The sequence below is a fragment of the Sciurus carolinensis genome, chromosome 1 (genome assembly GCF_902686445.1).
Source record: "Sciurus carolinensis chromosome 1, mSciCar1.2, whole genome shotgun sequence".
Classification (NCBI taxonomy): Eukaryota; Metazoa; Chordata; class Mammalia; order Rodentia; family Sciuridae; genus Sciurus; species Sciurus carolinensis.
In genome coordinates this window covers 101,551,551-101,566,471 of record NC_062213.1, presented here as the reverse complement: position 1 = coordinate 101,566,471, position 14,921 = coordinate 101,551,551, and the positions used below count along the sequence as shown (strand labels likewise).

The window sequence follows — 14,921 nt, the reverse complement described above, 5'->3', positions numbered from 1 at the left end:
CCACTTTGAATGTTTTAGGGGTGAGTGAGGGTTAAAAAGTACTCTATATATCAGGAATCTTGATTAGTTTAAAAAATCCTTTGGGTAAATAGCTTAACTTAGTGGTTCCCAAACTTCAAGTGTAATTGAAAAGTCTTTTTAAGGTATAAACATTCTGTGGGCCCTTGCATGTTGCCCTTTGGCATCTGTTAAGGATATGAGCTCTGAGTAGTTGAATGTCTTCCATATGCCAGTCACTGTGTCAAGCTCTGGGATATGGCAATGAATAATTCTTGTCTGCTAAGGAAGATAATCATAATAAAGGTTAATGAGTGATATGATATGTCAAGGTTAGAGGAGCAAATGGCCAGGGTTTCCGGGCTGTTTCTCAGAGGAAATCATATTTAAGCAGAGGCTCAAAGGAATTTGAGGACTTATCTTTGAGAAGAGGGTGAGCAAAAGTGTTTTAGGATGAGTGAAAGTCACATACAAAGGTCTGGAGGTGAGGAGCGGTGCACTGTAGCATATTCTGCCAGCTGGAAGAAGTTAAGTGTGGCAAGAACACAGTGCACACAAGGAGAGATGATCTTAGGAGGAAGTCATTTCTCAGCCTGTTGTTTGAATACAATGCATCAGGTCAAAATCTACTGAGAATTCAAGAATGACATTTTAGGGGTTGGGGGTGTAACCCAGTCAGTGACAGAGTATTTGCCTAGCATGTACTAGGCCCCGTGTTCAATCCCAAGCACACACACAAACACAAAATCATTTCAATAGCCTCTATATTTTAGTAATCATAACAGCATCTGTGTATAGTTTAATATGTACATGACATCATTTAGTACTTTAAAGAGTGATTTGTCAGCATTGCAGGACTCTTGCCATAATTCTGCAGTCCATAGTTTAGGAACAACTGGCTTATCTCATTCATTTTTGTCTATTACTGTGAAGGGTACTTTTTGTAAACTCACATAACTAGGGTGTGTCAGTCATGTTTTAATCATACATTGATGTTTTCTTGGGGGCCAGGGCAGTAAAATATGGTAAGATACTGATTGTGTCCTGGAAGACAGAAGAAAGACCACCTTCTATAAGAGCAGCAACACAAGTCTTTCAACACTGTTTGTATGCCCCTTCCCATCTTTCAAGTGAGGATTGAAGAGCCTGGGTGCTCAGCTCAGCTTTGGAGTTCTGATAAATGAGCTTAGACTGTCAACTTGAAGATAAGGGCGTTTGCAAAGGTCTTGTGTCAATAAAGCGTGGTTTCCCATTGCAGAGGTTCCTGATTTCACAGTCTCCAGTGAAGAGGAACGATGCTGTGAATGAACAGCTTCAACGCCTGTCCCACTTCAGTCACTCTGTGGCTTGGATTTATTACAATAAGTGTGTGTTCATTGCTTTATTCAGATGAGGAGTAGAAAACCCTGAACACATTGCAGACCAAGTGGGGTGGGGCTCCAGAAGACAGCTCCCAGCCTCACAATTCCCCGTGAGGTTATTTTCCTGTGGGAAACTTAATTTGGAAGCATTCAGCCTAATGTGGGGACTGAGATTAACATTTTCTGAAATACTTCTACAAGAAAAGCAGAAATGTTCTGTCCAGGGAGCTGAATTTACATAGTAGAAAAATGAACTGCCCTGTAGTATTCGGCAGTCTTTGTATATTAGTTGTGATAAAGTTTGTGTAGGGGGGGGAAGGAAGAGGGGGGATTTGATTGTATACTTGGCTTTGTTTCCTTTATATCAAACTAACAGTGTTTTACCACAAACAGCCTTGTTATGGGCCCTGTTCTATACACCAATGCTTTTTTTTTCTTTTTTAAGTTCTTTTTGTTTTTTCGTTCTTGCTGAATAAGCTATGTTTCCTTTTTTTCTCCCCTTTCTGTTTTTGGAGGAAGGGGGAATGAGAGTGGGAGTGGAAAAAGCAAGATGTCAACACGATAGAGCTTCTTCCTTTGACTTCCCCTCTTTACCAGGAAGTTAACTGGAAGTCTTTGTGAATTTTTCTTTAAAAAAAGTTTGTAGTTAGCATAACCCAGTTAGTTACCTTTACACAGAGTTGCAGAATTGAAAAGTGAATAGTCTGGTGAGACACAGAACTGGGTTATGCTAGGAGGGGGAAGGCCTTGAAGTTAGCTCAGTGGGTTGGGTTCTTGAATGCCAGCCTAGGCTTTCCAACTTGATTCTCTAGGCTCTGAGGCATCTAGAAATTTGCAGAGTGAGCCTTGGGAATTGAAAGTTATATAGGAACTTTCACTGGTTACAACTAGCTTTGGCTGTTAGCAATTATTTTTATCTTCTTTAACAGGGGGAACTGGAGAGGGGACAGGAAACCAAGCTGGCATTATGGCCACAGGAAAGAACAGACTGATTTGGGGCCTTTCTAACTGCAGACCTTTGTTACTGACCGATACTTAATTTGGTTTCTGGGTTTTGTTAGTTTTTCCCCTGCCCTTACCTCATTTACCTTAATGACAGCTCCCCCTCTAGAGCTCAGCTAGGGCAGGCTGCCACTGTGGACTGGGGGGCCGAGAGGCCCAGAGCAAGAAGAAAGTGGGTTGAAAGCAGAGTTCTGTTTAAAGAATTTTCTGCTGGAAACTAGCCCAGAGGGAGTAAAGAGGAGCTTTAATGAGGAGCAGCTGCAGTGCCGACACAACCCACATGAGACATTTTTTTCCCCTCCGTTCCACATTCTGTATAGTTTTTTAAAAATCATGATTTTGAAATAGCTATTTTGTAAAGCATGCCTCTCTTTTTCTTCTTCTTGTATGTGGTGGGATTTTGCTTTGTTGTCATTGTTGTTTTTTCCAAATCACCAAATCCTCATGAAAAAAACAAAAAACAAATACAAACTCAAAACACCCCAAAACTAAAAGCAGAGCTGCAGCAAAACCCTGGATGCAATTTGTGCTCACCCTGCTGCTACAGAACATTCAGCAGAGAAAACAAGGACAGAGAACACTGGCTTTTATTTGGAAAAGGGGCTTATTTCCTGCTCCGACTTCAGTCATCTTGGAGCCAACACAAGCTGCTGCACTGTTTTAAGCTTTTCTGTAGACGAGTGGCTATTCACTTAGGAAACTTGAAAGAACAATTTTTTTTCTGTCCCGTATTACTAGGGAGACTGATCCCAAACTGCAGCTATTGCCAGATAGATTGGAATTGCAATTCACAGCCCAGCTTCGTTGAAATCTGTAAAGTGGCTACATGTAAATTAATCCAGGCTGCTGGTGACATGTGAGAGTTGGGGTCTGGTTTTCATCTGTGTTAGTGAGGGGGACCATACAGGTATTCAAATGGAATGTTTTCTAGTTCCCTTGTTTTTCTCTCTTTTTTTCTTCCTTCCCTCCCTTTTACCCCATTCCCCCACGTGTGTGTGAGAATAGTAACAATGAAAAAGTGGTACTCTTCATGTCAGAGATGGTAGACTTTTAAAGAAAAAGTCATGGATATGTATCTATGTAGACATGAAAAGTATTCAGATTAATTTGTGTAATTATTTTGCAGGAAAAAAAAACCCTCCTCTGACTTTTTCTTCTTTCACAGCCTCACCTTTGAACCATGTTTTTTCAGGTTCCAAAGCTTAAGAAGAGGGAAGGAATAGAAGGACGTGCCTGAGAACCATTAAAGTAACTGATACTGTCCCCAGAGGAGGGAGGCGTTCATATAGCTTTGGGAATGAAAGGCAGCTGTTGGATGTACTTGGTTATTTTTTGGAAAATTTTTACATACCTCTTTGGTTGAAGAGGTAGACTGTTTTTCATTCGTACTGGGTAGCTGAGTGGAATTATAAATGGAACTTGGATGTTTATAGTCATGTTTTCAGCCTCTAACCAAACTCAACTTGAGTCATCTCAAGAAGAGAGCTACTCAAGCTCTTGTTTTCAGGCAGTTTCACTTCTTATACTTACAGGGTATACATCTTCATGTTTTAGATGAATAGGGATATGTGAAGTTGGGAGAGCTCTTATCATAGGAAACAAGGATCCTTTATTTCTGGTTGTCTCACTTACCCATTCCTCCTTTGTCTTCCTGTGTACATAATTCTGCTTAGCTTCCTGGGGTGTGAAGGATCATAATCTTGTACCTCAGGAGGACTCCTGGGGTTGATTTGGCCTGTGTTCTGCCAGGCAGATGACAGTGGAGAGTTGGAAGGAAATTTTGTAGCAGATTTGGATGGAGAGATTATTCTTATTCATAATATGAAATTTACCCTGCTTTGGAACCAGTCGCTTGGTGACATGGTTTTCAAGGAACTTGCACAGGGCTTCAAGATGTGTTCTTCCCATCAAGAACTATTTAATAGGGGGTGGGAGAGAGGTGAGCAGGGAGGAGTAGAGTGTCTTAACTGAAAAAGAGCCATGTGGGTGGAGTCATTGAAGATAAATCACTGCATCTACTGTTGGAGGGTTTGGGGATAGTGGATGGTTTTAAGGAGGCTCACTAGAAGATATAAAGTTCAAGCAGATCTTTGAGAAAGGATGAAAAAAAGGCACATAAATGGGAGACATACTAGATGGGAAATATGATATTTCTCACTAGAAATTAGAAGATTTTTTATAATTAAATTTAATATATTTTTGTACTAGGGATTGAACCTGGGGTGCTTTGCCATTGAGCCACATCCCCAGTCTTTTTATTTTTTTTTTTAATTTTGAGACAGGAGCTTGCTAAATTGCTAAAGGCCTCACTAAGTTGCTGAGGTTGGCCTTGAACTTGTGATCCTCCTGCTTCAGCCTCCTGAACCACTGGGATTACAGGCATATGCCACTGCACCCAGCTAGATGATTTATGTAGGGGACAGTAGACAAGATTGTGGAAATAATCTGTAGTGTTTGTGTTATAGATTAAGATGGATAGATGATTATAGTTGGACAGACAAGCAGGGCAGAGATTCTAAGAAACTTCAGTTTGCAAGATTGGGCACTAATGCTAGTTTCCAAGCAGAAGAGAAGGTTGCATTATCAAAATTATGTGTAAGAAGGAATATTCTTTTTTTAAATTAAATTTTATTGATGCATTATAATTATTCATGATAGTAGGATTCATTATGCCATATTTGTATACACACATAACATAATTTGATCAATCTCATTCCCTAGTATCTTCCCTTTCCCTTCCCTCTGATCTGCTTGCTCTACTCTACTGATCTCCCATTTATTATTACTATTATTATTTTAATAAGTGCATTATAATTATATATGTAAGTGAGATTCATTGTGGTATGTCCATACTTGGACATTGCATAACTTGGTAGATTTCATTCCCCAGTACTTTCCCATGTCCTCCCTCCTCCCTCCCTCTCAATCTGCTTACTGTACTCTATTGGTTTTTCTGAGAAGATTATTCCTTAAGTAGTAATGTTTCAGCAAGGATTTCCAAGCTGTCCCTATGGAGAGATGTTGATGGGATGCTTGTGAAGTTGGGATGACTTTGCTGACTGAAAAGGTGTTAGTCTTGGGGCAAGACTTAGTAGCCTGCTTTCAGTGAAGTGCTATTTTATTGGACAATGTAGGTGAAGATAGAGATAAATTTGTAGATGATGCAAAACTGGGAAAAATTGCTAGGTTCACAGATGAGAAGGTTGGGGCAAGTCAGTGAGCTTTGGTGTCCTTATCTGTGCAACAGGAGTAGGATATGCTGGCTTCTGAGATATGGTACACTGCTGAAATTCTGTAATTATATGAATGCAGTATAAATGTTGCCCAAATCAATGAAACTTGGAGTAAGGATTCCACCTGACAGATTTAAAAGGAACAAATGACAGTTCCAATTACAAAGCATAAGATGTAAGTATAGGATGAAAAAAATGTGACACAAAAGTTCATGTGAAATAAAGCTGGGCTTTTTTTGTGTTCAGGAGCACATAGTAGTATATTATGACTTCTAAGAAAGTGAACACAACTGTAGACTAAGATAGAAGAAACATAGCATCCAAATCAGGAGGTTCAGTTCTGTACTGCATCTTTGTCTACTTGGACCCTTTTAAAAAGTTTTATTTTATTTTATTTTTTGTAGTACTGGGGATTGAACCCTAGGGCCACATGCATGCTAGGCAAGCACTGTATCACTGAGCCACATCCCCAACCCCTTAAAAAGATTTTTGGAGGATGGTACAGGATAGCCCAGTTGAAATGCATAGGCTCTAGAATCATACCTGGGATTCTCCCTCTAGCATCTACTAGCTATGAAATCTTAAATTTTCTAAGGTTCAGAATGCTTAGCAAGTACATAATCATAGTAAGTGCTTAAAAATAATACTACTATAATTACTATTATTATTACTATTGTTATCTTAAACATAGAAGAGCCACTAAAAAGATGAGGAAGTCTGGAAATGATTTTATACTGAGAAACAGTCCAAAGCACTGAATCCTGGGAAAAAAGAACACAGAGAATCTGCACTAACTGTCTTTAGATTCTTGAAAAGCCACATGTCAGAGAAGCAGAAGACTTGCTCCTTTTTGTTCTAGAGGATAGGGAGAGCCAGTAGGTAGAAATTCTATACAGGCAGAGTTTGTTCTTTTTGAAATTAAGGTATAACTCACATACCATAAAACTCTCCCTTTAAAATGTGCAATTCAGTGGTTTGGGTATGCTAACAGAGTTGTGGTACTGCCACCATTATCTGATTTCAAATCATTTTCATTGCCCCCCAAAGAAATTCTCTGCTCTTGGCAGTCACTCTCCATTTCCCCCAACCCCTGGCAACCTAATCTGCTTTCTCCTCTCTGAATTTGCCTATTCTGGATATTTCGTGTGAATGGAATCATACTTGCAGTGTTTTTTTTTTTTTTTTGTGTGTGTGTGTGTTTTTGTCTGGCTTCTCTCACTTAGCATGGTATTTTCAAGGTTCATCCATGTTGTAGCATATATCAGAACTTCATTCTTTTTTATGATCCAATAATATTACATTGCATGAACATACCACATTTTATTTATCCTTCATCAAATACTGGACATTTGGTTTATTTTCACTTTTTGGCTATTGAGAATAATGCTGTTTTGAACATTCTTGTTGTAAGGGCAGTATGTTTTTGGTTATCTTGGGTATATACCTAGGAGAGGAGGCAGAATTTTCAGACTTAAAAAAGAAAAAAGATTTCTGATAATGGAAAAACCGAAGACTGTTGAAGTAGTAAGCCCATACTTAACAAATACATGGTTTTTCATATGTACTGGGTGGTATTTTAACTGCGTGGCAGTGATTTAAAAACCTTGTGAGATAGGCGCTGTTATTAAATCTGCTTTACAACAGGGAGTCTAAGCACTCTGCCCAGGATTACACATCAAATAAATGGTTTAGCTGGGATTGAAACGCAGGTGGTCTGGTTCTAGAATCCACAGGAACAAAAATAACTTCAACTACTTACCAAATTCTTACTGTTTGTCATGTTGTATTCAACCAGCAACTGGTGATCTTCATTTAGAAATATTTTAGGAATGATTATCTTGTTGGATGAAAATTACCTTAGGGTGCCCTGAACCTTAAGGCACCCTTGAGGCACCATTTTTCCAAGGATGGATAGAGGCAGGGGAACAGTCAGCAACAAGATGTCTGGTCCGAGGCTTTTAAGATGATCAGAAATTGTGTCAAAAAGGAAACTGTGAACATGAATGGCAAGTATTATAGGAATTCAGTTAACAAGACTTGTCAGAACATAGCAATAAATTACATATAACTTAGAGAGATAACTAAAAGTGACTTTAAATTGCGAGTGGAATCCTTAGAAAATTGGAGGAATTAAAGTTTCATGGGAAAATGGTCTTTTCCAAATGTTTAGTTTTAAGTATCTACACAGATGTAGATAGATGGCTTCTAGAACACTGAACACATGTGACTGGAGCAGAGTATTTTGAAGTAATACATTTAGGTAGTTGTTTAAAACCATGTCAGTAACAACACTATTGAATGCATATGAGAGAAAAGAAAAGGGCAGGCCAGACTTCAACTTTAAGGTGGCCATAACTGATGAAGAAGAAGGAAAAAGGAATTGGCAATCTAGACTAAGACCCTTCTTTACAGTGACCTAATGGCCCCACCTGGTCTGCATCCTAGTTAGACTCAACTATTTTCTGCTACGCTTTCCTCCTCCCTTTGGCATAGCAACAGAAGTCTCCAGGTCTGCCATTTTTTGAACAGGCCAGGGCTGATCTCCTATCTTAGTGCCTTGACATTGGGTATTTCTCTGCCTTGAAGACTTTTCCCTTAGTTCCCTGAATGACTAGTCCCTAACCTCATTTGAATCTTGACTCAAATGTTGCCTTCTCAATGAGGCCTTCTCTGATTTTCCTATTTAAAACTGAAATAACTCTCCTTACCCACTCCATGCCCCTATGCCTAACTTCATTGTTTCCTGTTTTACTTTTCTTAATAACATTTACTCCACCTAACATATAAATGTCTTTTACTTCTGGATTTTGTTTTTGTCTTCCCTATGAAAGAGGGAAATACGTGAATGCAAATATCTTCTTGGTCAGTTGTGCCTCAGTATTTATGGAGAATAGGTTCTAGGACGCCCGAACCCCTGCCCTGCACATACCCATATCTGGATGCTCTAGTCCCTCATTTAAAACAGCATAATATTTTCATATACACATCCTCATATATACTTTTTAAGTCATCACTAGATTATTTATAATACCAAATACGATGTAAATGCTGTGTAAATAGTTGTTATACTATTTGTTTAGGAAATAATGACACAAAAATTATGAACATGTTCAGTATAGACACCATTTTTTACCATTTATTTTTGATCTATAGTTGGTTGAATGCGTGGGTATGGAGTCCATGGATACAAAGAGATGACTACTAGAAAGATGCCTGGCACATAATATGTGTTTACTAAATGTTTTTGCAAGAATTAATGAATATTATGAGCTTAATGTTCTTTGTGGAAACCAATAGGAAAATATTCTTCATCATCATTAATATCATTATTAATAAGCATATTAGATGCTATTAATAAACGTCACATATTTTTGCTCAGGGGTTGGCAGACTTCCTGTAAAGTGCCAGAGAGTACATATTTTTGTGGGCCATGTGATCTCTTTGCAGCTACACTACTCTGTTGTTATAGTGCAAGAGCAGCCATGGGTGAGTGAATGTGGCTGTGTTCCAGTAGGACTATTTATGGACACTGAAATTTGAATTTTATATAATTTTTGAATGCTACAAAATATTATTCTTTTAATTTTTTCCAATCATTTAAAAATACAAAAACTTTTTAGTTCACAGGCCATACAAAAACAACATTGGGTCAAATTAGGCCTGGGAGCCATCTTTACCAGCCTCTACTTGACTGGTTTCTTCAACATATATTAGCTGAAATTTATTTTTTCATACTTGGTAGGGAGCAACAATGTGGATTAAACCCTAGAAACAGATATTTCAGAAATATTTTTGTTTAGTTCCAGAAACTTTGTTGCCTTGTTCCATTTTTGTTTTCCTGGGAACCTTGTTTTCATTGTGTGTTTATGATGCTAAAATTTAAATGAATTTGTATTCTCTTGGTAGATGCCACATGGTAATGTTGGAGGTGGTATAATATTTAGGAAAAAATCTGGTCAGAGCCCACCCAGGTTTAGAAGTTTGGTATTATTTAAAAGGTGAATAATTCCCATATGGGAGAACCAAGAGTCATCAGCCAGGCCTAATGCCCAAAGGACTGTCACTGTAAATGAGAATTGTGTTGCAGTTTTTAACATCTTCCATAACACATTGCTTGAATAAACTGCAAGTGCTTTTAATAATATAACTCAGGGTTAACTTTAACTGTGCCATTATTGGTACTCATTGCTCCTCTACTTAAGAAACAATAAAAAAAAGAAAAAAAAAACAACCCTTTATTATGAAATCAAGCTGTGATTTTGGATAAGGCATCATATTTTCCTTTGTATACACAAAGGAGAGAGAAAAATGTTTCTCATTTGTAAAGCTTTTTAATACTCATCAGGTTTTTCACATACTTGACTTCGTTCAGGTCTCATAATGCCATGATGAGGTAGCCTTCTTAACTATTTAAGATGTGAGAGAATTGAGGTGATAATAATTTGCCCACAGACACAGCACCAGGACAAGACCTTCTGACCTTCTGATATGCAGACTCTTCACTGTCACCTTCACCATTTTCACCTAGTACTATGAACTCTTCCTTTGCTGCTTCCTTGTCTCTGTCTTGACCTTCTCATGAAGGTGCTCAGAGCTCTCACTGCTCCTCCTCTGCCATGCTTTCTGTACCACAGCTCCAGAAAGGGGTGAGGAGCCTGTGGCCAGTTATATCACTGCTGCTGTAGCTGTTGACTGGTTCTGTTTTCTCTCCCAGCCCATTCAGCTTCTGCCCAGTTCTTCTGAGTGTGCACTGTCTTAGTTCCCTAATAGCTGACCTGCCTTTTTTCTCAATAACTTTGGTCTCTGAAGACCTCAGTTGGCTAACCAATGGCTAGTGAAATGTCTTGGATATGATTGGTGGAAACAGGAATGAATCCAACCAGACCCCAGTGTCTCAGGTCTACATGATTAGGAGAATCACCCAGTGACTGTGCACAAGAAGACAAGACAGGATCTGGTTTAGAGGGTCAGATTTAGAGTTTGATTTAAATGTGTTATCTTTGACATGATGGTGGAATAGCCTTCTGTATTCAGTTCTGTATGCACCAAAAAGTAAAATGGAGAAATTGTTAGGACTAAATATCTGGGGCTCCAGCCAAACAGGAAAATTTATAGTTAGAATCAAAGTCTTTGTGTTCTTTTAAATACTTCTTTGAGGTCCCATATAATAGTCTCTTCTCATGAACTTGGAGACTTCCCATGCCTATTTGATTCTGTTTAGAAAAAAAATTATCATAAATATTACCCCCATTTTGGAATGATTATACACCTTATGAATTAAGAGGTGGCATATAAGAAGATTCCTCAATGCCCTAATGTGAAAAATGTTATGGAATGTTATTCTTGAGTTATTTCCCTCATTCATTTTGGTGTTTATATGGAATTTTAGATATCTCATGTTACTTTAATTTTGTACCTTCTTATTTGATTTAAAACTGCCACTTGTATATTAACAGGTTTTAGAATGCAACCCTTCCCCATTCCTGTACCTCCTTCCCCTTTTCTTTGTTGCAATATCAATTACCTGAAATTAACCCAGAAAGCTATGTGCAGGCCAACTGATGTTTCAGTGGTAATGAGAAAGAGTTTACTATTTCTCTATACTTAATTGAGAGAAAGCACATGATGTCTTATGTATTTTAAATTGGAGGGATAAGAGGGTTGATTACATGTATTATCATGTGAACATCTTAGTCCTATCAAATGGCATAGTTACAATGAGAAAGGTAGTGATTTTAAGCAAATATATATGAACAATGCTCTATGAAAAGGCAGTTACACCATCCCAGCTTGTATCTGCATGAAGAAAGCTGTAGTGTATTTTACCTTTGAGTAAGGGTTATGCTGACTCACCATGGGAGCAGACTCTGCTGGTTCATCTGCCTGGTGTTCTTGTCACCTTTCAAGACTCAGAAGAACCAAGGAGTATGTGGTGAAGTTCTCTAAGTACTCCTTCTGTAAGTTGTGCCTTCAAGTCTCTTGATTCACAGTTTAGTGTTTTCTTGTATGAACCATATTACTGTAAGTTTTTGTACTTACAAGGAGTCAGGTGTTTTCATGAACTCATCTTTTTTTCCCCTACAGATGTCCAGAGGGCTTCCTGGGAGAATATTGTCAACATCGAAATCCCTGTGAGAAGAACCGCTGCCAGAATGGTGGCACCTGCGTGGCCCAGGCCATGTTGGGGAAAGCCACCTGCCGATGTGCTCCAGGGTTCACAGGCGAGGACTGCCAATACTCCACCTCTCACCCCTGCTTTGTGTCTCGCCCCTGCCTGAACGGAGGCACCTGCCACATGCTCAGCCGGGATACCTATGAATGTACCTGTCAAGTTGGTTTTACAGGTAACAAAGGGGGCTCAAGCCCACACTTTCCTACTCTTAGCAGGTACCTTTATTTTGCATCTTTAACTCCGTTAGTGTCCCCCAGCATTATGATAAGGAACTAAACTGTTCCAGACAACTATCCTCAACTTCTGTTTGAGAGTTTTAAGGAGTGGAAAAGGAGAAAAAAAAAAGTCAAATACTTAGACATATTTGACTGCATAAAGTATTTATGTCAGGATTGGAGATCAAAGCAAATGCACTGAAGGAAAGTCACTGTCACCATAAAGAAAGTCATGATCGATTCCTTCTTAAAATCTGGCTTCTCTGATTTTCTGAGCTCTGATCGTTTCTTTCTCTATGTTGCTTTGTCTTTATCCATTAAATTTTCACATTTCCTGTAACTGTTTGGAGCCATATCACAGTTCTCTCTGAGGAATCTCAGTTTCTTCAGTTGTTTCAACAACTGTCATCATCTTTGGCAGTTGCCATTGACTCTCACAGTCATCCCTGTACCTCCTCCCCCACCCTGACATTCAGGCTCCTAATTCTAACCACCTGTTGCATGTTTCCTTAGAAATTCTTTGAGAACCTCAAACTCAGCATGTTGACATAAGTAAGTGACACCAGTACATATTCCACATACCCAGACTAGATACTGCCTCTCCCTTGTCCTCACCTTCATAATGTTCTGTCACCTGCCAGCCTCTGAATTGTTTCTTACCTTTACTCCTCTTCATTTGCTCTGCTGCTTTGTAGGTGAGGGCCATGGTATCCCTCACCTAGATTGCCAAAATAGTTCCTTAACTGATTTTCTAACTTTATTCTCTCTCCATCTCATTTATCCATCATATTGTTACATCTTTAGCTATAAATGCAGATCTAACAAACTCACCTGTTTGTAGTGTCTGTTGAGTGTTCATCATCCACAGAATGAACTGTAAACTCCTTACTTGGCTGCCTTAGCTCATCACAGTGTAGGCCACACGTTCATAGCCTTACTAGCCCACAAGCATCTAGGTCAGGTCACACTTATATTCTCATCATTTCCTGGAGATGTCATACTTCCTATTGCTTCCATGAGGTTGCCTGAAGTGTTCTTCTGTTATTCTCTACAATTGGTGATTGCCTGATATTTTCTAAAATTTATTAGTACCCTTTCATGATTGCTTTAGGCAGTTGGTTACAGTTTTATTATTTTTATATCATATTTTATTGTAACTGAATTTTTACATGTGTGTTTCTGGCATAGATTTTGGGTTCTTCAGAGGTGAACCTTAGCTTTTTTCTTTTTTCTTTTTTTAAAAAATATTTTTAGTTGTAGATAGACATTATACCTGTATTTTAGTCATTCATTTTTATGTGGTGCTGAGGATCGAACCCAGTGCCTCACACATGCTAGGCAAGTGCTCTATCACTAAGCCACAACCCTAGCCCCTTAGTTTTTTTCGAAGTAAACCATGGTATTTATTAAATTCAGAAAATTTGGTATTTATTAAGTTGAGAAGGAGGACCATTCTCCCAGGTCGAGTTCATCCTTTTGGTTTATGTGATAGCCCTTTACCCTCACCTAGTCAGACCTTGTTAGCTCATCTGCACCCAGACGAAGAAGCAGAGGCAACAAGTCAGTGCCTCTACATAATACATGTGGAAATGTAAGTTAAAGGACTTTTCTGTTTCATTTGTGGGCAAGCACCCTGATGTCTCTGATTACCAGAAGTAAACATTTATATCTCTTTTCTGCTGTAATACGTACCTCTTAGCAAAATGAAGGAAAAAATAGGTACAAAATGGCAGTTCCTTCAATTCCTTTCTGCTCAGCACCCTGAGATATATGTGCCATGCCTAGATCTGTATTGGTCCTTTCCCTTTTGGTTTGGCAGAGAGCATTTCTTTGTACTCACGTATCACATCTTTTCTCCTGTTAACAAAGCTGTCATGAATCTTTTGCTTTTCTTTGGGTCAAAGATTTGGACAACCAATTGGAGTATTAACAAATCCAGGGAGTTCGCATCTCTAGCTTAAAAAATAAAATACTTAGGCTAATGTAAACAAAAAAGTCATATGAATACCAAATTTACTAAAATCTTGGGCATATTTCTGTTTCCCTTTCCCTCCCTCTCTCCAAGAATGTGCTCCGCTTCCTGTGGACCCATACCTTGGTGTTTAACCTGGCAGAGTTCTCCTTCTGCAGGTGTCTTTCTGCCTGGAAGACCCCATAGGAGTTAGCTTTCCAGAGACTGGTCCTCATGACAGCTTCTATTTCCTCTGATGTATAGAGAGCCAGGGATCCTTCACCATCTCCAAATGTATCAAGCAGTATTTATATTAAGACCACATATTAACAAAATATTTCCCAGAATGTATGTGTGTATTGTGTTTAAAGGAAATAGAAGTAGTATTGACTTGTTTCTTCACCTAAGAGGTCTCTTAAGTAACATGTTAGGGAAAATATCAGTACATTTTATGTATTTAGTAGAAATAACTTGAGAACATACCATGGGGATGCAGCCCCTGTTGGTGTGGCAGCGGGTTATAATGGAAGGTAAGAGCGCACCTGGGGTGTTGGGGGGGCATTAAGGATGACTTTATAGAGAAGGTGACTGTTGAGCAAAGTTGTTAAGGTAAGAGAGAGTTCACTAAATAATCAAAATGGAAGCTGGCATTCTAAATGGAGGAACAGCTTGTGCCAAGACAGGGAGGTGTGAGAGTAGATGGACCAGACCCTGTGCCACAGAGACAAGTGGAATCCTTCAGGACTTGACTTCATGTGACAACATGGTCCCATTATGTGCTTTATCCATGGCATCTTTGAGTCTCATTTGTGGGCCTTGGAGAGTTGCTGAAAAGGATCCTGTATCAGATGATCTTGAGGAATCTGATCTGTTCTTCCATAAAATCAAAGAGCTTGGGGATCTGCAAGTAAGAACTCTTGCAGTCACTTCTTAGATGGGAGAAGGGTCTTGAAGGTGGGGCTGGCTCCAATTTCTGTGAACAGTACTAAG

At 39.0% G+C, this 14,921-nt stretch overlaps 1 protein-coding gene across 2 annotated transcripts in view; it reads left to right on the top strand.

Annotated features, from left to right (window-relative positions):
• Notch2 (notch receptor 2) overlaps nt 1–14,921 on the top strand; it is a 159,048-nt gene that overhangs the window by 56,573 nt on the left and 87,554 nt on the right. For both annotated transcript variants that reach the window (XM_047549663.1, XM_047549665.1), the window contains exon 3: nt 11,678–11,937. In XM_047549663.1, the coding sequence (XP_047405619.1) occupies nt 11,678–11,937 (260 nt within the window). The remainder of the gene's footprint in view (nt 1–11,677; nt 11,938–14,921) is intronic.